The 22223-nt window shown below is 61.0% G+C and overlaps 1 protein-coding gene across 1 annotated transcript in view; it reads right to left on the reverse strand.

The window, feature by feature from the left end:
* GCN1 (GCN1 activator of EIF2AK4) overlaps positions 1 to 22223 on the reverse strand; it is a 63700-nt gene that overhangs the window by 20106 nt on the left and 21371 nt on the right. Inside the window, exons 14-33 of the mRNA XM_029051550.2 lie at positions 21782 to 21955; positions 19981 to 20133; positions 18842 to 18934; positions 18217 to 18292; positions 17920 to 18079; positions 17089 to 17278; positions 16873 to 16997; positions 16386 to 16564; positions 16162 to 16255; positions 15519 to 15632; positions 15167 to 15365; positions 12777 to 12932; positions 11264 to 11445; positions 10402 to 10482; positions 9385 to 9528; positions 8325 to 8452; positions 7731 to 7920; positions 5614 to 5684; positions 1415 to 1580; positions 371 to 565 (exon numbers count right to left, since the gene is read on the reverse strand). Coding sequence (XP_028907383.1) covers positions 371 to 565; positions 1415 to 1580; positions 5614 to 5684; positions 7731 to 7920; positions 8325 to 8452; positions 9385 to 9528; positions 10402 to 10482; positions 11264 to 11445; positions 12777 to 12932; positions 15167 to 15365; positions 15519 to 15632; positions 16162 to 16255; positions 16386 to 16564; positions 16873 to 16997; positions 17089 to 17278; positions 17920 to 18079; positions 18217 to 18292; positions 18842 to 18934; positions 19981 to 20133; positions 21782 to 21955 — 2870 coding nt within the window. The remainder of the gene's footprint in view (positions 1 to 370; positions 566 to 1414; positions 1581 to 5613; positions 5685 to 7730; positions 7921 to 8324; positions 8453 to 9384; positions 9529 to 10401; positions 10483 to 11263; positions 11446 to 12776; positions 12933 to 15166; positions 15366 to 15518; positions 15633 to 16161; positions 16256 to 16385; positions 16565 to 16872; positions 16998 to 17088; positions 17279 to 17919; positions 18080 to 18216; positions 18293 to 18841; positions 18935 to 19980; positions 20134 to 21781; positions 21956 to 22223) is intronic.

The raw sequence follows: 22223 nt of genomic DNA on the forward strand, positions 1-22223 counted from the left end.
TCGAGCGCCTACCGAATGCAGGGCGCTGGGCTAAGAGCCCAGGAGGGGACAACGGTTACCAGACACGATCCCCGGCCTCGAGGAGCTTACGGTCTAGTGGGGGAGAACGGCACTAAAATAAATTACAGATCGCCGCGGTGGGAGCGGGCGGGAGCACCGCAGTGGAAGGATCTGTGCGCACGGGCGCCGCGGGGCGAGAAACGAACCGGGGCCGGGCGCAGGAGAGGGGCTACGGGAAGCTCCTCCGGCCCATCACGCTCCTCGACCTCTCAGGCCCCGGGGGGGGTCTCGGCTAACCCCTGGCTCGGCTCCACCGCACCCGCCCGTGGGCGGGCAGGAGAGGATCGAGGCCTCGTCGGCCCTCTGGTACCTGCTGCGACGGGGTGGAGAGGGCCGCTACCAGCTTGGCTACAATTGGCTTCACTTTGGGGTCACTCTTGTCCAGGTGCTTGGCCAGGGAGCCCATCAGGATCACCACGCTCTGCCGGACAGCGTCATAGCTGGCGTCGTTGGGGGCGTCCTTCAGGAACTCCTCGAACACCGGCAGGAGGGAGTTGACGTTCTCCTGAGGAAACGAGCGCCACCAGAGACCGCTCGCAACCCGGGCCCCCTCCGGCTTCGGGGAGCCCGGCGCCCCGGCCGAGCACGGGACCCGAGCTCTCCGGGGACCGTCCCGAACTGGGGGCACGGCACCCGGCTGACTCCGGCCGGCCACGCGCCCGGCCGTGACGCCGAGCTGCCCGGGGCCGTGGAGGACAGGTGGGCCCGAGCGGGCTGACGGAGAGCCGCTTGAGAGGAACCGGGAGTATCTGGGAGCTCGGCAGCGGAGCCCGTTCCGGGTTTCCGCGGGACGGCGACCGCACGGGCCCCGAGGGTTCTGACTTCCCGGCAGGGCCCGGGGCCGCCCGAGACGGACTTGCGTTCGCCCGCGCGCTCGTCTATTTTGGGCTTTTCACCTTAAAGGATCGGCACGGGGCCCCTCGCCCCCGGGGGGCCCGGGTGGACCGCGAGCCTCTGACCCAGTCGTCCCCCTCGCGCCAGCAGGCCCCGAAAGACCTTTGCCTTCCTTCGATTCACCAGGGGCTCACACCCACCGAAGAGAGGGATCGCCCACCCCCGTGCGTCATCACGGGGAAGCCGTTCCTCCGTCCGCGGCCCGGTCTCCCACGCCCCCGCGCTCCGGGCACCCGGCCCGCAGAGACACGTGGCGGGAGTCACCCTCGTCGCCCGCGGCCATCGGAGCGCATCAGGGGACCTTATCCTACCGTCCGCTCCCGGGGCAGCCGCTTCCGACGGGCGGCCCCGAACGGCGGCCCCCGTACATCCCCGTCGCCGGCCTGGCCGTCCCCCGGGGACCCCACCCCCGCGCGCCGTCTCGGCCCGCTGCTCGGGAGGGAGGCGGGCGGCCCCCGACCTTGCCGTGGGTGTTGAGCGTGGCGATGGCTGCGTCCAGCATGCACTTGCGGACCTCCGGGCGGCGGTCGTTGAGCGCGTCGGGGACGAAGAACTGGAAGAGCGGCTTCACCTGGGAGCTGTCCAGGTATTCCGAGAGCTTGTTCAGGGCCAGGGCCAGCCCGCACCTGTGGAGACAGAAGAGGAGGAGGAGGAGGAACAGGGAGATTTACTAGTTGCCCCTTGAGGCGACACAGACACACATAAGTAATAATAACAATACTGTTGGTATTTGTTAAGCGCTTACTGTAATAATAATGTTGGTATCTGTTAAGCGCCTAGGATGTGCCGAGCACCGTTCTGAGCGCTGGGGTAGATACGGGGTAACCGGGTTGTCCCATGTGAGGCTCACAGTTAATCCCCATTTTACAGATGAGGCAAATGAGGCACACAGAGAAGTGACCTGCCCACAGTCACACAGCTGACAAGCGGCAGAGCTGGGATTCGAACTCGTGACCTCTGACTCCAAAGCCCGTGCTCTGCGTGTATATGCGTCTCTGTATTCGTGTGTACGTATATCCATATCTCCATATACGGTCTCCATTATTATAAAAACGTTACATATATCTATATCTCTATCTCCATCTGCCTAAAGACGGAGATACAGAGAAGCAGCACGGCCTAGTGGCTGGAGCACAGGCTTGGGAGTCGGAGGTCGTGGGTTCTAATCCTGGCTCTGCCACCTGTCTGCTGTGTGACCTTGGGCATGTCACTTGAGTTCTCCGGGCCTCCAGTTACCTCATCTGTAAAATGGGGATCGAGACGGTGAGCCCCACGTGGGACAGGGACCGGGTCCAACCTGATCACTTGGGATCTACCCTGGCGCTTTTTGAACAGCGTCTGGTCCATAGGAGGCGCTTAACAGACAGCGTAATTGTTATTCTTAGATACAGATATCTACCTGTAACACTGATAGTAACACAGATAGAGATAAAGACCCGGATATATCTGTAACGCATATATTAATACAGACTGTAAGCTCACCGAGGGCAGGAAACACGTCTACCGCCTCTGCTGCACTGTACTCTCCCAAGTGCTCTCCACGCCTGCTTACTCGTTTTGCTGTCTGCCACCCCCCGTCTAGGCTGTGAGCCCGTTTGGGGGCAGGGATCGTCTCTGTTGCCCAACTGTACTTTCCAAGAGCTTAGTACAGTGCTCCGCACACAGTAGGCGCTCCATAAATACGGCTGAATGAACGAACGAATGCTCTGCGTACAGTCAGCGCTCAATGATACCATTGACTGATGGATTAAAATCGCCCCCTAGACCGTATCGTTCCCCCCTGCCCCGGTAGGCTGGAAGGTCCCGGTGGGTGGGGGCCGCGTCTACCGACTTGACTGGATCGTGCGCTTCCAAGCACTACGTGCGGGGCTCCGCAAACCATCAGTGCTCGATAAAAACCACTGAACGATCGACTCGGGTGACTCCCTGCACTCTACTGTTTCCCCTAGCTTTACTTTATTTCAACGTCTGTCTTCCCCCCCCCAGACTGGAAGCCCCTTGCGGATCGTGTCTCCCGAAGCTATTGGACTGTGCTCGCCCAGGCGCCTAGTACGGTGCCCTGCAATCAGCGCTCAACACCGAGCCGACCGACCGGGGGACCGCCGAGGAGGACGAGGCGTCCGTGCTAGGCATCCACCAGCATTGATAATGATAATAATAATAACGTCGGTATTTGTTAAGCGCTTACCATGTGCCGAGCACCGTTCTAAGCGCTGGGGTAGACATAGGGGAATCGGGTCGTCCCACGTGGGGCTCACAGTCTTCACCCCCGTTTTACAGATGAGGGAACTGAGGCCCAGAGAAGTTAAGTGACTCGCCCACGGTCACACAGCCGACAAGTGGCAGAGCTGGGATTCGAACTCATGAGCCCTGACTCCAAAGCCCGTGCTCTTTCCACTGAGCCACGCTGCTCTAAGCGCTTGGGACGGTACGATACGATCGGGTTCGCGGACGCCCAAGACGAGCCGTCGATCACGTCGGAGAGATCCACGGGTGAGCCGCGGGCAGGTCCGGGCGGGTGCCACCCGCGGGCAAGTCCGAAGCCCCTCTCCAACCCCTTGGCGTGCCCAGCTTAGCGCCCACGAGGAGGCAGCGGGATCCGGGGGAACCAGCACGGGCCTGGGACTGAGGAGAGAGACCCGGCACCGCTACCGCGAACCTCGAGACCCAGCCTCTCCGGCCCTCAGTTTCTCCACCTGAAAAATGCGGAGAATAGATCCTCCCCGCTCACGACCTCTGTCAAGGAGGTGGGGGAGTTCAAAGGAGACGGCGGAAGCGGAAATACCATACGGATGACAGGGAATTCTCATCAGCCATCCGCGGGGGGGCGGGGGGGGGGGAAGGTGCCAGCCACCCGAAGGAGAGAATCCATCTGTCCCCCGCCGGGCTCACGGAGCTAAAAGCGTTCGCTTGTGGGGGAGAAACTGGCGGAAAGGCAAGAAACGAGGACGAGGAGACATGGCTACTTCTCAGAGTGGAGAGGCGTCAGCAGTTGGGTCCCCTAGAGCTCCGGGCTGGGGTCCGTTTAGTTTAACAACGGCACAGACGGTCTGGAAGAGGGACCGTACGGCAGAATCTCCGAATCGGCAAAGGACGCTGAGTTCTTCCAGGTGGTGAGAGGCCCCAAGGACGGGGCCAAACTCCCGGAAGCCCTCCTAAAGCCGAAGGATCGAGAGAAGCAGTGTGACCCAGCGGAGAGACCGATCGGGCCCGGGACTCAGAAGGACCTGATTTCTAAACCCGGCTCTGCCGCTTGTCTGCTGGGAGACCTCGCACAAGTCGCTTCAGTTCCCCGCGTCTCAGTTACCTCGTCTGTCAGACGGGAATTAAGGTTATGAGCCCCATGTGGGACCCGGACCACGGTCACACCCGATTACCTTGTATCCACCCCGAGGCTCAGTACAGTGGCTGGCACATAGTAAGTGCTTAAAAGATACTATAAAACAGATAAGAAGCAGCGTGGCTCAGTGGAAAGAGCCCGGGCTTGGGAGTCAGAGGTCATGAGTTCGAATCCCAGCTCCGCCACTCGTCGGCTGTGTGACTGTGGGCGAGTCGCTTCGCTTCTCTGGGCCTCGGTTCCCTCATCTGTAAAATGGGGATGAAGACCGTGAGCCCCACGTGGGACAACCTGATTCCCCTGTGTCTACCCCAGCGCTTAGAACGGTGCTCTGCACACAGTGAGCGCTTAACAAATACCAACGTTATTATTATCATTATTATAAGACATACAAAACCAAAACCGGAGACAAATTACAGACGAGCGTCAGGGAATACATCTGGGAAACCGCAACCCAAACTGCAAACGACATGACGGTTGATTGTCAGCTGCCAGTCTTGACCCTAGACTGTCCCCCACCCAGAATGTAAGCTCACTGTGGGCAGGGAACATGTCTACCAACCCTGTTATATTATTCTCTCCCAACTGCTTAGGGCAGTGCTCTGCACCCGGTAAGCGCTCAATAAATACTACCGATTGATTCATTCTAGTCAAAACTCAGGAAAGTGAACTCGGAGGGCACCGCTGACCGTCCTTTCAAGTCATCAGTCCGGAGCGGGGCGGCAGCCAGAAAGGCCAATCCAAGACCGGGTATCATCGGGAAACGGGGGGAGGAAACGGAGCAAGACGTGGAATCCGGCCACCCTACAGAGTCAATCAATCAAAAGGTACCGATCGAGCGGTTCCGTGAGAGGAGCAACCTACTGAGTGCCAGGGAGAGGACGATTACATTCGAGTCGGTAGGCACAATCCCTGCCCTTAAAGAGCTTACAAATTCAAAATATTCACAGATTTTTGAAAATAGGAAAACCGCGGCTCACTGGCCCCCGGAACACAGGGTGCCACCAAGGTGCCGGTTGCCACATCTTACGAAGAGCCAAACAAGGAGGAGGCCAAACAAGGTCAAGGGGGAGAAAGAGAGGTTCTGGGATCGGTCAGGACCCGCTCAGCCTGGAAAGACACAGGCGGAGAGGGGGGGACGCGGAACGTCGGACATGGAAAACTCCCAATTCAGGGCAACGAGTCTCCTAACGAGGGATTTGGGGAAAGAGGCCGGCGGTCCCCGGAGGCGGCCCCTCCCCCGGGCCCGGGCGGCCGGCCCCCCGACAAGCCTCGGAGGCCACGGGGACGGAACGATGGCGGTGACCGAGAGGCGACGGTACCTGGCTTCCCACTGATCGGGAGGAGATTCCGAGATGACTCGTCCCAAGGCGTCCAGGATGGGCGGCGGCCTCTGCAACACAACCAGGGGACCCAGGGCTTTCCCAAGGAAAGAATCGGCCCAACCCCACACCCGGGAAGCGGGACTCCCACTGCCGCCCACAGAGTCGTTTCACTTCCTAAAACCGTGTAGCCCAGAGGGTCCCACCGACAGGGAGCAAAATTCAACCCCGGGCAAAATCCACCGCCCGGCCCGGCCTGGGGCCGGGAGGGGACCGGGCACGGGAGGGGCCTTCTCCGGAGAGGAGCCGCCCGGCCAGACCGAACCGGTCCCCTGGCCGGCCGCCCCTTCCGTCAGAACCCCGCTCCCCGGGGAAAAGATCCCAGGGTCCGGCCGACCCCCTTTCCTCTCCACCTGCAAAGCCAAGCTCGTCCTTCCACCGCGGTCAGCCCCGCTGCGATCAGGCCCGCCCTTCGCTCCCGCCCACTCCCGCCATGGTAGCATGGGTCCCGAGAGGAGGGGGAGGAGGGGGCCCGGTGACTGAATCAACCCCGCCCGGGGCCAACGCAGAATCAATTCCCCAAATCCTACAAGTCTCGGGGCGGGGGAGGGGGCTCCCCATAAAAGCTCGAAGGTGATAAACTCCAGACAAAGGGAACGCTTTAGCGCCCAGCCAGCGGCAACCCTAGTTATACAGGCCAAAATCACCAGGAGGGTCCAAAGCCGTCTGAATCGACGCAGAGGGAAGAGTTCCACAATGGGCTATCGGTACCGAAGTCAGGGATGTGGAGGCCACAAGTCCGGGAGTTGGAAAGTGCGCCCCGCACCCCACGAGTCACACCCGGGAAGGCAAGCGTTGACCAGTTCCTCCGGACACCCTGTTGCCCCTGCAGCAGCCTGCCCTAACGGAAACGGCACGGGCTTGGCTCTCAGGGGACCTGGGTTCTAAGTCTGGCTCCGCCGCACGCCTGCCGTGTGATCTGGGGCAAGTCGCTTCACCTTTTTTTGTCGTCGTCGTCGTCAAAAGGTACTCGGTAAGTGCTTTACTGTTTGCCGGGCATGCGACTAAACGCTTGGGTAGATGCGAGCTAATCGGGTTGGACACGGTCCGCTACCCACGAGGGGCTCGCGTTCTTACTCCCCGTTTTAAAGACGCGGTCGCCGAAGCACAGAGAAGGGAAGGGACTTGCCCGAGGTCACGCAGCGGGCGAGTGGTGGGGCCAGGATCAGAACCCAGGCCCTCGGGCTCGCAGGTCCGGGCCCCTTCCACTGTGCCACGATGCGTCCCTGGGCCTCAGTTTCTGTAAAATGGGGATGCAATGCCCGTTCTCCCCCCTACTTGGACGGCGAGCCCCATGCGGGTCAGGGATTGTCTCTGATCGGCATATAACGTATCTCCCCCGGCATTTAGTACAGCGCTTGGCGTGAGGTAGGCCCCTGATGAGTATTACAACCATTACCGTCATCATTACAGTGCTGCTGTTTTGTCGTTAAGGTCTCCCTCGCACCCTGACCGGGAGCCCCGTGTGGGAACGAGGACCGAGTCCAGCCTGATTATCCCGTCTCTACCCCAGAGCTCAGTACCGTGCTCAGCACAGAGTAAGCGATTACGGTAATGGTAACGAAGTAAAAATGACAATAACAACAGTGGTATGCGTTAAAGTGCTGAGCGTGTGGCGAGCACCGTACTAAGCGCCGGGGTAGATACGAGATAATCAAATCCCACCCGGGGCTCCCTATCTAAGTAAGAGGGAGAAGAGGCTCTAGGCGGTAAACTCGGACGGGCAGGGAACGCGTCCGCCGACTCCGTCACCCCGGCCTCTCCCGGGACTTAGTACACGTCGGGCGCTCGGCAGATCCCACCGCCGGACGGAAGAGGCACCGGCTCCCGCTTCGCAGACGAGGCGACCGAGGCCCGGAGGAGCGACTTGCCCGAGGTCACGCAGCAGGTGAGCGGCGGAGTCGGGATCAGAACCCCGGTCTCCTGACTCCCAGACCCGGACCCCCCCAACGCGGCCGCGCCGCAGCTAGGCGAAGGCCGGGGAAGTCCGCCGGGGGCGGTGGATAGAGCGGCTGCCCCCGCCCGGCCCCGTGGGGATCCTGGGGCGGACCACTCACGTAGAGCTTGGCCTGGTAGATCTCCATGAGTCTCCCCATGACTTGGGCCGCCTGCCTCCGGTAGAGGGCCACGGCGTGGGAGAGGGCCGAGGCCCCGGCCTGCCGCACCGCCTCCTCCGGGTGGATCACGTCCTCGATCAGCAGGGAGCAGAGGGTGGGCTGCAGCTCCAGACCCATGGATTCCCACAGCCTGCAGGAAACCCCGGACACCGATCGCACCCCGCCTGGGAACCTCCCCTCCCGTCCCCGCGTAAACCTGGTCGCGCTATGCTAACGGCGGGTTTCGTTAAGCGCTTAGGATGCATCGCTATTCCCGAAATCGATCTTATTAACGTCCGCCTCCCCCCTCCGGACTGTCGCGGGTGGGGGACGTGTCCGTCCGGCGTCACGCTGTCCTCTCCCGAGCGCTCTGCGCACGGTGAGCGTCAGTAAATACGACGGACTCTTACGTGCCGGGCACCGGACCGAGCCCTGGGGGAGACGCGAGCTGATCGGGGTCTGACCCCCGGGCCCCGGCCCACGTCGGGGTCCCGGTCCATCTCCCCTCGGAGCCAGCTCGGGCAGAGGGGCCGGGGGCGGGGGGGCGGCCCTCACCTCTCGGCCGGTTTCCGGATCTCCTCTTCCACGTCGAACTTGACCACCCAGAGACGGCGGAGCAGGTTCAGCCCGTTCTCCTCGTCGCCGTCCGGGGTCGGCAGCACCAGCTGGAGCTCCGACAGCCCCTGGAACACACGGCAGGGCGTTCCAGTCCTCCGCTACCGGGACGGGGGCCGGGCCCGGGGGGACCCACGGCGGACCCCCGGGAAGCTCCGCCGAGAGAGAGAAAGCTCTCCCGGGCCCACGGCGCCCCGTCTCCCCTGCCAGGAGGAGCTACCACCCAACGCCATCTGAGATCCTCCAAATGCCCGGGACCCAGGGGCCCGATGTGGGAGAAAAGGCATTTCACCATCTTGACCCGTCTTTTGAAATCAGTCAGTCACTCCTATTTATCGAGCGCTTACTGCGTGCAGGGCACTGTACTGAGCCCTATAACAAGAAGCAGACACGTTCCCTGCCCACAGCGAGCTTACGGTCTAGGGGTAGGGAGACAGAAATGAACTGCAGACACGATCGGGGAAATCAAGGAAGTCGGTGTGTTATTCCAATGAAGGGGCGAGTCCCCAACCTACCGCCTCAAAAAGGAGGAGTGAGAGGGCCGGAGAGAGTCTGTGGGTGGGGAAGTCACTCAGTCGATTGTATTTACTGAGCGCTTACTGTGTGCAGAGCACCGTATTAAGCGCTTGGGAGAGTACACTACATCAATCAACGCACAACTTCCGCGCCCCCAACAAGCTTACAGGGGTGGGGAGGCAGATATTAATATAAATTACAGATACGATCGGGGAAGTTGAGGTCCTATTCCAATGATAAGGAATTATAATAATTCCCATAACGAGGAGTCCCCAACTTACCGCCTCGAAGGGGGAGGGTGTGAGAAGGCTAGAGGGAGTCCGCGGGTGGGGAAGTCACCCGGAAAACGCGTGTCTGAGCCCCGCGCTGCCTCCTCCCCGTGCCCGTCACGCCTCCCTTCAGAGTTAAGGCCCGGGCTGAGGGTTCGGGATTCTGCGGGGCCCAGGGAGGTCGACGGGCTGGGGAGGGGCTCCCCGACCCCTACCCGGAGCGCGGCATCCCGCACGTTGGAGCAGGGGGACTGCAGGGCCCGCAGCAGCACGTCCACCTCCTCCTGCTCGGCAAAGGCGCAGCCGGCTTCTCCGCTGCTGCCGGCGCACAGGGCCGTCAGCGCGTTGGTCGCCAGAACCTGAAACCAGACCGGAGGGCCGGGGGTCGGAGTCGGGAGGCGCTCGCCCCCGCGGGGCTGGGAGCGTCGGAGGCGGCCGGCTCGGGGAAGACGGGATCTGAGTCTGAGGCTTTTGAAACGGCATTTGTTAAACGCTTCCCGGGCGCGGCCTAGTGGGTAGAGCTCGGGCCTGGGAGTCGGAAGGTCCGGGGTTCCAATCCCGGTTCCGCCACTTCTCCGCCGTGGGATCTCGAGCTAATCACTTCACTTCTCTGGGCCCGGGACCTCACCTACACCTCAGTTCCCTTTCTGTAAAATGGGGATTAAGACTGTGAGCCTCACGCGGGAGGCTCGCATCCATCCCAGGGCTTACTACGGTGCGTCGCACGTAGCGAGCGCTTCACAAATGCCACAGTTACTGTTATTCTTCCGTGCACTATACTAAGCACTTGGGTAGATATAAGATAGGGTGGACAGACCCCTTATCCCTCATGGGGCTTTTTTTCACAGATGAGGTAACCGAGGCACAGATGCCAGAGTGGAGGCAGGATATGGACCCGAGCGGCCACAGCTGGGATGGAGAGGAAGGAGCGGATCCCGGCGATGTGAAGGTGGAACCGACGGGATTTGGTGGGTGGGATGAGAGAGATGAGCCGAGGCTACTAGCGTGGCCGCTACGGGTTTGTGAGACGGGGGGACGCTGGCGGCGGGGAAGTCGGCAGGGCGAGAAGAGGGTTTGAGCGAGCCGTGGGCAAGGCGGAGTAGGGAGCCTTTCCCCGCCAGCGGCCTCGCTGGAATGAGGCGATGGAGGAGGGGAACGACCCCCGCGCCCCATGAGGGTTTGGGGCGGAGGTCACGGAGAGTGGGGGCAGCCAGGGTCCGAGCCGGGCTCACCTGCAAGTGGGGAGAGCCGGTCCCAACCAGCCGGGTGAGCAGCAGCAGCATGTCGGTACGAGGCAGTAGCTCTGGGCCGTTCTAGGAGCGAACACCAAACACAGACAGGCCTTTGGGGCCAAGGCCGGCGAGGAGAATCCCACCCTCGGCTCCGCCGGCCGACAGAGAACCCGGAAACCAACCTGAGAACTTCTCCCTCCCTTCCTCCCTTCCCCCGCCGGCCCCCACACCACTGGCTGCCTCGCGGGGACGGGGCCCGCGGCGGGAGAGGTAGAGCCTGCTGGCTCTCCAGGAGGTCTTGAGTAAAAGGACCGGTCCAGGAGGAGAAGCAAACGAAGGGACGGGCAAGGCCCTCTCTCCCACGGGCTTCCTCGTCCTTTGCAAGTTCCCTCCGGCGGACGGGGGTGGGAAAAGACGGCCCACGGAGTCAAGGTGGAACTCCGGGACTTAACCGAAGCTGCTGGAGGGAGCCGATCTCCGAGCGGGTCAGCTTGTCGGCTCAAAGCATCGTCGTCATCATCATCGATGGTACTTACTGAACGCTAACTTTGTGCAAAACGCTCTAAGGGCTTGGGAGAGTCCAGACCGAGCGAAAAAAGAAAATGGCTCCGAAAAGCCCCTCTTCCAAGACAGAAGGCTGGCAGAAAGGGGGCGGGAAGGGGACGAAATCCAAAAGGTCAGAGCTGAGGAAACGGTCTCCTGTCACCACGGCAACCGCCCTGGGGGAACCCCGGGTTCCAGCAGCCCGCTCGACGCGCCCCCCGCCCCGCCTAGCCGCCGCCCAAGAGCTTCTCATTCCGGAGCTGTGAGCTACCGTTTCTCCTCCCCTCCCGAGCCCCCCGCTAAAAGGGTAACCGCCAACCTCGTCCACCAACACGGATTTGCTCTTCGGGGACGACCTCAGCTGAGCGTGCACGGTCAGGATCTGCAGAATCTGGACCCTGAGCTGCTCCGCCTCTTCGCTCTGGTTAGAGGTCTCGGTCAGCACCATCTTCAGGAAAGGAAAGACCAGGGAAAACGCCGGCGCTGACAAGGGGGAGGCACCTGCAGCGGGAGAGAGGAAGGAACCATCCTGAGGACGGAGCGGGCATTCCTCGGGTCTTCCCAGGCGCTACGGCGGCCAGCGGTACCTCCGTGGAAAACCCAATAGGACCCCGCATCCGACGGACGCCGGAGGGACCTCGGCCCTGTCCCGAAACGAGGCCGCTCCGTGGTCCTCTAGACCGTAAGCTTGTTGTGGGCAGGGAGCGTGCCCGATTACTGTTACACCGCACTCTCTCCTACATCGGACGGTGCTTTGCACACGGTAGGCGTTCAATAAATACGGCCGAATGAAGATCCTCCCGCCTGCCCGTGCGTGTGTCGGGGCGGAAGGGAAAATCTGATGATTTGGATTCCGTGGGGGTTCCAGGAATACCTTGAGGTCGATGACATTGCCCAACCGGGTCCAAATGCGATCGGAGGTGTGGATGGACTTTGGATCCAGCCGGGCAATGTCTCGTCACTGCCCGGCGGGGTCCGAAACCCGTCCCCCGTCCTCCCCCCCCCCCCGCTGATCGCATTCACCTTCACAACAGTCCTACGCTACCGACGAGGGCCTTTAAAGAAAGGGAAGCGGAGGCCCTCCGGGGTCGAGTGACTCGCCTAAGTTCACCGGGCCACGGGCGGAACCGAGACGAGCCTCCCAAGTCCCGCCCAGAAAAGGAGGCGCTGACGCCGCCCGGGATATATCACCGCTGGGTGGACTTCCTGGCCGAAACTCCGGGGAGGGTCTCTGGGCAGACGGACTGGCGGGTCCGGGCTGACCCTGTGCTCAGAGTGGATACCGCAGAGGGGTGACGTCTCCAACGGGCCCCCCTTGCTTCCACTGACTAGGACATCACGTTTCCCAGACCTGCACGGCCCAAAGCCTCCAATCCGTGGGCCGGGAGAGTCGGGATACAATCTCCGTGGGTGAGGACTGCGAATCCTTACAAAAATGACCCCCGGCCTCTCGTCCCTTCCCTGGTGCAGCTGTGGCTGTCTCAGATCCAACCGCCAAGACGTCGGCCCGGCCGGGTGTCGCCAAGGGAACTAGAGAAGCAGCGCGGCCCAGCGGAGAGAACCCGGGCCTGGCGGTCGGAAGGACCCGGGTCCCAATCCCGGCTCTGCGGCCTTGGGCAAGTCGCTCACCTTCTCTGGGTCTCGGTAACCTCATCGGTAAAATGGGGATGAAGAGTCGGAACCCCAAACGGGTCACGGACCGTGTCCAATCCGATTAGCTTGTACCCACCCCGGTGGTTAGAACAATGTCCGGCACAGAGCGAGCTCTTAACAAATACCATTACGAGAAAGAGGGAGAGACTGGATTTCTCTCCCTTGGGCCCGGTTCTTACCTGGCTCTCCCTTGCCTGTCCTGTTGGGGACGGTCTGGGCGTGAAGCAGGTTCACAGCTCGCTTGGTGGCCGCTGGCAACTCCTCCTGGCACCAGGACTTATCTAGAGCACACTCGGGCTTGAGCAACCGTAGGGTCACGTGACTCACTAAGGTACCTGGATGGGACAGAAGAGAGCCGGGCTCGGGGTGGGCCAACGATCGCTCGGGTCGCCCTGCCAGAACGCGGGTTTCCATCACGGGCTCCGGCCCGACGGAGTCGGGGAACGCTCATTCAGCCGACCGCGCAAGTCTGTCTGGAGCCATCGGGGTCAGCAAGAGACAGTTGCGTGCCCGTGCCTGGCATCGGGCCCGTGGCGAGTACTTCAAACCCATCTTTCCCCAACGTGGAGCTCTGCGAGGGCGTTATAGGAGAGATCGGGGGGGATTAAGGACCTCCTGGGAAGAGGACAACTGAGTAAGAGACAGAGCCAGCCCCTGACCTCAAAGAGCTTTCATTCTAATGGGAAACCCGGACAGAGCTCATTCCCAAACAGAGAAAGAGGAAGACCCAATGCTACCACTGTTGAGAGCACAGGAATGCCAGGAGAAACTGATGAAGGTGGAAGTGGAGACCACTCACGGGGATACACAGATATCAGAGTGTCAGAAGCGGCTACGGGACCAAGAAGACTCAGAAGGTGGAGTTTCCGAGGGCCCACGTCTCCCACGGGAGATGGGATTCCAGGATGGCTTTTCAAGATGGGAAGGGCCGTAAGGGTCTGGGGGACTGGAAGGAGGAGGGAGTTCCGGGCAGGGAGAAGGCTGCGAGCCAGGGGTCGGGCGCAGGTGAGCGGAGAATGAAGCCCGGCAAAGAGGAACGGCGAGGGCGAGTCGTGGGAGGAGGGAGATGACGGATAGGGCCCGTCCCCGGAGCCGGAAAGCGCGGTGAGATCCGCGCAAGGCTTTTCGGTGGGGTTGGAAGCGGCATGCCGCGGTGGATAGAGCACGGGCCCGCGAGTCGGAGGGTCACGGGTTCTAATCCCGGCTCCTTCCCTTGTCTGCCGTGCGACTTTGGACGGGTCACTTCGTTTCCCCGGGCCCCGATTACCTCGTCTGGAAAACGGGGATTGAATCTATGAGGCCCGTGCGGGACAGGAACTGTGCCCAACCTGATTTGCTTGTATCCACCCCGGTGCTTCGTACAGTGCCTGGCGACTAGAGGGCACTTAACAAATACCACAATTATTATTAGCTTTCAACTCGGGCCAGAAAAGAAGGAGAGGAGGAGGAGGAGGCTTCTGGTTTTCCCGCAGCCAACTCGGCCCCTTAAGGTAGATGCCGGTAGGGCCCGAGGCCTGCCCGAGGGTCGGTGGCATTAGCTACCCAGGCCAAGTGCCACCGAGCCACCCTCGTGGGGCTGAAAGCACCACCTCCTCCGCGTGGAACGGTAGAGAGAGAGAGTCCCCAAGCTAACAGGGTGGGAAACGAGGGATGGAAGGCAACCATCTTTCATGTCGTCCCATCTGCTCCAGAGAATCAAAGGATCTAAGAATCTGTCATCTATTAACATGCCTTTTTTATCTCTGTTAGTTTTATTCATTTATGATAATGTTGGTATTTAAGCACTATGTGCCAAGCACTGTTCTAAGCGCTGGGGTAGATACAAGGTCAGCAGGTTGTCCCAAGTAGGGCTCACAGTGTTCACCCCCCATTTTATAGATGAATAACTGAGGCACAGAGAAGTTGGGTGCCTCGCCCAAGGTCACACAGCAGGCAAGGGGCGGAGCGGGGATTAGAACCCACGTCCCCTGGCTTCCAAACCCGTGGTGTTTCTGCTAAGCCGCGCCGCTTCTCCAACGCATTTATATTAATGTCCGTCCCCCCTCCTGGCCCGAGAGCTCGTCGTGGGCGGGGAATGTGTCTGTTTTTGTTATACTGCACTCTCCCGAGTGCTTAGTACAGTCATTTGCACACTGTAGGCGCTCAATCAATACGGATGAACGAACGAATGAATCGGGGTCACAACCGCCAGCAACGCTAGACCATCTGGAACCCCAAAAATCACCGGCCCAGATTACTGAAATCACATCTCCTCTAACAGGCCTTCCCCAACCGAGCCCTCGCGTCCCCCGCTCCCTTTCCCTTCCGCGTCACCCACGTCCTCGGCGGTATAGCCTTTCAGCACTTGACACCCCCAACCCCGCCCTCAGCCCCGCGGCACTCTCGTACGTAGCCCAAATTTATTTTCGTGTCTGACTACCCCTCTAGACTCCCGGGGGCTTAATACCAGGCTCCGGGTACAGTTCGCGCCCCACGGATACCATCGATGGATCCATCGATTTGACCTCCTGAGCTTCTCGCCCTCCCATAGCCTCTTCCCACACCCTCTAGGCCCTCATCGGGCACTAACCCAAGGTCTTCAGCCGTCCAGACATGACGCAGCCGGGTAAGGCGAGGAACGGGCCCTTGATCCTGGGAGCGGCCAGCGGGGAATTCAGGAGCGGCAAGAAGGAGCCGACCAGGACGGGGATGTACTGGGTCAGGCCGGGAGGGTTCTTGCTCAGGATGGTCTCCAGGAGCCCGAGGGCCGCCTCCAGCTCGCCGTCCAGCTGGAGGAGAGAGGCGGCCGCGCTCAGTGACCCGAGACCTTTGCCCGGGAACGGCTTTCTGGCCCGAGAGGCGGACGTTTTCACCTCCGCTTCCATTCCCGGGGCCCACCTGTGCGTTTGGGGCCGAGGCCGCCGCCCGACCCACCAGCTCACCTCCTGCAGTCGCCTCCTGATCTGGGCCTCCTTGTCCAGCTGAGCCTGCATCATCTCCTTCTGCTTGCTGGTCAACTGCACCTCTTCCTTTATTCCCTTCTTCTTCTTTATCTCCTGCAGGGAACGGGCAAATGCAACTTCCTCGGGATGAACCCCTCCCCTTCCCTGGGCTGCAGGGAGAGGGAGCGGCCTGGGTCTTGGATCCCCAGGCTGACACGGGCCGGGACCTCATCCCACACAGCTCTTTTCCTTCCTTGCCCCGCCCACCATCCCACCGTCTCCCCGACCCACGGGCTCCCGGTGGTTTCGGTGGAACCGCAGAAGCGGCGCACAGACACTGCGCAGGATCCAGGTGTCCTAAAAGTCTCTCATCTGTTTATCCAAGTTCTTCCTACGCGTTTTCCCCGAATCCTCCTCCCCACCGAGCGGTTAGGGGGGAGATGACGAGATGAAACTCAAGATGGTCCCGCCCAAGGCCATTTAACTAAGGAAATGAAGAGCCCAGAAGCTCTCTGCTTCAGATCCCAAAGTCCCGGTGACCTAAAGGGACATCCACGCGGTGACAGAGACCGGTTTCTGCGGGCGGCAGGAGGCCAACGTTCTCCAGTTTGGGGGCCGGCGGGCTCCCGCATCGTGGCCTCACCTCTTTCAGCTCCAGCTCGATGATCTGCTCCTTGAAGGAGTAGGCCTTGTTCTCTCGCTTCATGTTGGCTTTTTTCATGCTGTCTTGCTGGGCGCTGAGGAGAACAGGAGGACGAAGGGTTCAGCCGGCACCCGGCCGGAGCCCGGGCCCCCGCGGGCAATATCCACCGGGGGAGGGAAGGAGGAAGGGGGGAGGGGGGGGCCGACTGGCCGGCGCTTCCTTGCCTCTGAATGATGGATTTGTCGTACAGTTCCCCCGCGGGCGTCTGCATGACGGCAAACTCCTCGCGCGTCACCTGGCACAGGGCGGGGTTCCGCACGGAGGCCGTGATGGTGCCGATCAACTGGGGGAGGACCCGGCTGGGAGACAGGATGGAGAGCGAGCCCATCGCGTTCATGGACGACTGCCAACCAACCAAACACCACCGGTCAGTGCTCGCCGAGGCCCGGGAGCCCGAGGGGCGACCTGCCCCGTCAGGCGGATCCCCGGCGAGGAGTCCCCTTCCCCGCCGGAGCCCCGTCCCTGAGCCCGCCGCCCCCTCCCATCCTTCGAGTCCCCCAAGCCTGAGATTGCCTTCCTTCTCGCCGGCCACCCTTGCCCGGGCCTCCGGCCCCTCCCGGCCACCCCCTCCCAGGTCCTCCTCCGCTCTCCGCCGCCCTCTCCGCTGCCCCTCCCCACTTCGGAGTCTCCCCCGAAAAGGCCACCGGTCACCTGGTTCAAGGGAGCCCGGGAGGTGATTCTGGGCAGGATCTGGTCCAGGTGCTTGGTAATGAAGTCGGTCGGGTTAAGCTTCATCCTCGCAAGGAGGGACGGCCAGAGCCCGGACTGCACGGCGACTGAAGGCAAGGACGGGGTGGTCCCTGGAGACCGTTTTCCCAACGACCCGCTTCCCGCGCCCACCAACCCCCGGCCTCCAGCCCCACAGACCTACGGAAGGGTGGTGGGTGATGATGAGCATCTCCTGGGCCAGTCTCTCCGTCTCGGTGAGGTCGGACTCCAAGCCCGGCACCCCCGAGATCACACACAGGGTTTCCTGCAGGACGCGGGGGGCCACGTAGGCCTTGCCCGACTCGGACACCTCGCCCGATTCGGCCCACAGAGCCTCCGAGGGCAACACCTGCCGAGGCGACACAGGCGACCGACACCGTCGGTTCGCTGACCCGAGAGAGGCGGAAGACGGGAACCGCCGAAGTGCCCGGCCTCCCCCCGGGTGCTGAGCACAGCGCGGCCGGGAGGGTGACCAGAGGTTGGCCACTGGCCACGGGCTCTGAAGGCTAGGATGGGAGACCGAGAGGAAGCACCTGTGTCTTTCACCCGCGCCCCACTTCGGGGCCACACAGCCCCGGGGAAAGAGGACCGGGCCGGGATCGAGGCCCCCGACGACCCAAGACTACCAGTCCCGGAAGGGAAGCGACTTCCCTGACGGGTTCGGGCCCCGCTCGGTGTCCTCCAGGCTGCCGGGCGGGGACAGGGGAGGAAATGATTCTGGGACAAAAGTTCGGAGAGCAGGTGAGAGGAGGAGACAGAGAGAGAGAGAGAGAGAGAGAGAGAGGGAGAGAGGGAGAGAGGGAGAGAGGGAGAGAGGGAGGATACGAGCCCCCGGTGAGTTACGGTGAGAAAAGCCAATGAAGAGAGAGAGAGACCATTCCGGGCTTCGGGAAGAGCGCAGAAGGGCTGGTAGAGGGGAGCCACAGTAGCCCGAGCAGCCCCGAGGGTCCCGGAGCCCTCCCGCGGGGGCCCCGGCCCGGCCCGACTCGCCTTGTGAGAATTGAGCACGGCTTTCAGCTCCTCCAGGAGCCCGTAGGCCAGGCGGAAGCCGCCCAGGGAGGACAGGAGCTTCCGCACCGTCTGCTGCGCCTGCCTGCGCACGTGCCAGGGGCGGCTCAGGAGCACCGCCGCCAGGGCCCGGTGATACTGCCTGCAAACGCGGCCCACGACGGTCAGCCTGGGGCGGCGAGGGCGGCGGGCCGTCCCCCTCCCCTCCTCGCCCCCCACGGACCGCCGGACCTCCTCCGGGGCGGGATCGCCGCCAGGAGGACGGCGGGAGCTACGTACCGAACTTTGCTGCCCGGGAGGCGATGCGCCTGGTCCAGGAGGAGCCGCTCGGCGAGCTGCAGCACCGTGCACATGGCTGAAGGGGGGACACATGAGGGCGAGAGGTCACTCCGGGCCAACCCCCACCGTGGCAGTCTCTGGTCTGCGGGTGGCCCGCCGCTTTCCGAATCATAAAACGAAACACTTGGGAACCACGCGACGCCCCCTCTCTCTTTAACCGTAATGCAGCTCGATTCTTTCTTGGCTTCTTTCTGCCCCGATCCAAACCAGCGCCTTGGGGCCTGAACCGGGAGCTGAGCCCTGTCACAAATCAACCGCAGCTCACGACCCTCCCTGGGGCACAAGAAAGGGATTCCCGAGACGGGGCCAATCACGCGATCGATCGGCCGGACGCCATCGAACCTAACAATCCCGTCCCCTCCCCCGTCATCTCCCGTCTCCACGGGACGCCCCACTTCTCCCACCCGCTTTCCCGGTACGGGGCCCCTCCCCACCCCCCTCGGCCTCTCCTCCGATCTCCCGGGCCCTAACGGGTAAGGCGGGGAGACGGGTGCGGGAAGAGGGGCCCCCGATTCCTCCCAGGACCCGACGGTGAGTCGCGGCGGACGTCTCATCGCTCGCTCACCGTCCTCGGAAGCCAGAAGCAGGAATTTTTCGGAGGTGAAAATCTGCTTCTTCTCATCCACGATCAGCTGCCAGAAACCGCTCAGCTTGGCCTCTGCACGGAAGTGGGGATTTCACCCTCGCTACGGTTCCGTCCGCGCAAACCACGACTCGCCGTTGAACCCGAGTCCGGGTCCCATCTCTGACCGGACCCACACAGCACTCTTCTGACTGAAATCTCCGTTTTGGATCCTTCCAACTCTCCTCTCTGCTTTTTCAATTTTTTTTGTTTGGTTGGGTTTTGGTTTGGGTTTTTTTTTTTTCCATACACAGCAGTAACAGAATCGATAAGGCTGGGAAATCCTCTCTCAACAAAGACATCTTTCCAACTGAGAGAAAGGTCAAACCCAGCGCTCCAGGAATGTGATGCAAATCCTCTGTACCTCGTCAGGGTTGGACGAGAGAGAATCAAGAGGCAATGAGAAGGGAGTGCTTGATCAGCAAGCGGAGGGAGAGGGGACCAAGAGCATGAGAGGAAGAGGAGGAGGAGGAGGAGGAGGAATACCTATTAAGCGCTTACCGTGCAAGGGGCCTGCACTAAGCGCCGGGGGAGAATTCACGGGTGGGAAATAGAACCGGTTTCCGCCTCTCAGGGCACTCAGAAATAAGAGACTCCGAGAAAGGTAAGACTGAGATTGACAAGGAGTGAAAGGAGAGGGCAGTGGGCTGGGAGGGGAGACAGCTGAACTGCTATTTCAGATACACGAGTGACATCATCGCCACAGGGGTGACCCGCTCTTTCAGACCTGCGAGTGGCCCGTCAGATGTGCCTAGAGGCGACGTGGGACGTGCCCAGATGAAGCCACACCCCGGTCTCTCCTCCTCGGCCAAGGAGATCAGAATCAACGGGGATTGAGGACCTAAGGGGTGCGGCGCACAGAATGGGAAGAGAGGGAAACCCCTGCCCTCGAGGAGTTTCTGTTCCTGAGGACTAGGCTAGCAAAGCAAAAATGTGGCCGGCTTCCGGGGGTCCTCTCTAGGAAGAGACAGAGACATGTACGGCAGGCCAACTTCCCCGCTGGGTTCACCCCACTTCCATTCATTCCCCGAGGGGCCCTGCAAAGAGATGCTGCTGAAACCCGTGGCAACGGGGGTTCTCACCCGCTTGCACATCCACCGCTGACAGTCTGCAGATCAGCAGGGCGGCGGCGACCCCTTCGGTCACCGCTGAAACCTGAGTACTTTGGGATCCTGCCTTCTCCACGGCCTGAATCAACAGGGGCAGCAAAACCATTCCTTGCAAGAGCGTGTCGCCTGCAGGGAGAGGGGACGCAAATCTTTTAGGAGGTGAGAGCCCAACGGCCCACCGCCCGGTCGACCGGAGGAAGTTGCGGCCGTTAGGTCACCATCGCCACGCTCTCGAGATCCCAACGCTCGACCGGGTGAGAGGCTGGGATCGACGGGTCCAACCAAACCGACCCAGGCAGACTGCAGAGGACAAACGCAGGCAACTCTCTATCCTGGGCGTGTTCCAGTCAAACACCCGGATTTCGTTGTCATATTCTTCCCCGACCCCGGGCCCCGACGACCTCCGATGAGACCCGAATTTACACAGAGAGATTAGGCATTCGAGTTACTCCCCGCTCGCAGAAAAATCTCTCTGTCCCAAGCTTCCTCCCCAAGTCTCTTACGGAATTGATCTGGGTGCCCTGTCGGACCAACCGGAGCGAATTTTCCACATAGTGATCAACCCTGACTGCTGAGTGTGTTCTCGCCTAAAGACCAGCGAATGGTCCAGACCTGATTTGAAAGGCAACCGATATTTCCTTGGACAGAAAAAGGTGAAATTCTGTTCTGTGAGGGTGCCACACTCAGCTTCAAGGGCAGATGGGGAAGCAACGGGGCCTAGCGGAAAACCCGCGGATCTGGGTTCTAATCCCCAATCCGCCACTTGCCTGATGTGTGTGACCTTGGGCAAGTCACTTCATTTTTCCAAGTCTCAACTCCCTCATCTGTAAAAATGGGGATTTGATGTGTAGGCTCCCTACCCCCACTTAGACTGTGAGCCCCATATGAGGGCGAGGACTGCGTCCAACAGGATTACTCTGTATCTAGCCCAGCGTTTAGTACAGTGCTTGGCATAAAACGAGCCTTCAGCAACTAACATATTAGATGAAATCAACAGAACTGGTGGTTTGCTTCTCGTCTGGGCACCGGTAGGGGACTGAGCCATAAAGCTGCCCGAATCTACGATAAGGAATAACTTCCCAAAATAAATTTCTCTGTGGAGACCCTTTGATCGTTTATTTCAACGCAAGGACTAGTTCTCACTGGCTGGGGAAGTTGAGTACGGCTGTGAATTTTGATGCTTATGATCAGATTGGATTGTAGTCTTCCATCTGACACTTTCTTACAGTCAATTAGAGAAGCAGCGTGGCCTAGAGGATTGAGCACGGGCCTGGGAGTCCGAAGGACGTGGGTTCTAATCCTGGCTCCGCCACTCGCCTGCTGCGTGACCTTGGACGAGTCACTTCGCTTCTCGGGGCCCGTTACCTCATCTGTAAAATGGGGATTAAGACTGTGAGCCCCGTCCAGGACGTGGACTGGGTCTGACCTGACCGCCCCCCCCCAGAAAATTAATAGAACTCCTTGAGCGCTTACTGTGTGCAGAGCGCTGTCCTAGGCAACTAGAGTTAGAAGGCAAGATCACTGCCCTCAGGAAGCTTAGTCTAGCGGGGGAGATGGTGGGTCGTGACCCAAATTTTGGGTTTCTGACCCAAGTTCCAATTCAAGCGGTCGGCTTGCACATCTGCCTCTGACAGTGACCAAGAGACCAAGGATGGAATTCTCTTAGAACCAGCCCGTACTGGAAGGGGAAGGGAAAAAAAAAAACCCCCAAAAACTCCAAACACATCCTCGAGCCGGGCTTTCTGGGGAAACGTGGCTCCTGAGGGTAGCTCACCTCGGAAAGAGAGCAACATGCACTGCAGGTAGGCGTGTCTCACGGCAGAAGTGGAGGTTTTAAGGCTGAAGGCTTTCTTGAACCATTCGATGAGCTTGTTGGGCACTTCCGTGGAGAACCGGCTGCACCACAGGCCAAGGACCGAGACCGCATGCACCAAGGTGCCTTCGTGGACTGGAGAAACAGGCGAGAGCTAGTCGGCCTGGAATCTGGGCAAGGAGGCCGGGAGGAAGGGACGGGGAGGGCAGAGAAAAGGGCACGCGCCATATTTCTGACAAAACCCCGCTCCGACTCTCTGCGGGACTGCGGACCAAGGAAGGTCCCGAGAAAGTTGCATTTTAAATTTCAACTGGTCCCGGCCGGCTACGGTGCCCCTCACGACCCTCACGTCCCCTGCACCGGGGGGAAGGTGGAGGGCACTACCCGGCTGTCAGCTCGCCTC

This window comes from Ornithorhynchus anatinus, chromosome 2 (assembly GCF_004115215.2).
Source record: "Ornithorhynchus anatinus isolate Pmale09 chromosome 2, mOrnAna1.pri.v4, whole genome shotgun sequence".
Lineage (NCBI taxonomy): Eukaryota > Metazoa > Chordata > Mammalia > Monotremata > Ornithorhynchidae > Ornithorhynchus > Ornithorhynchus anatinus.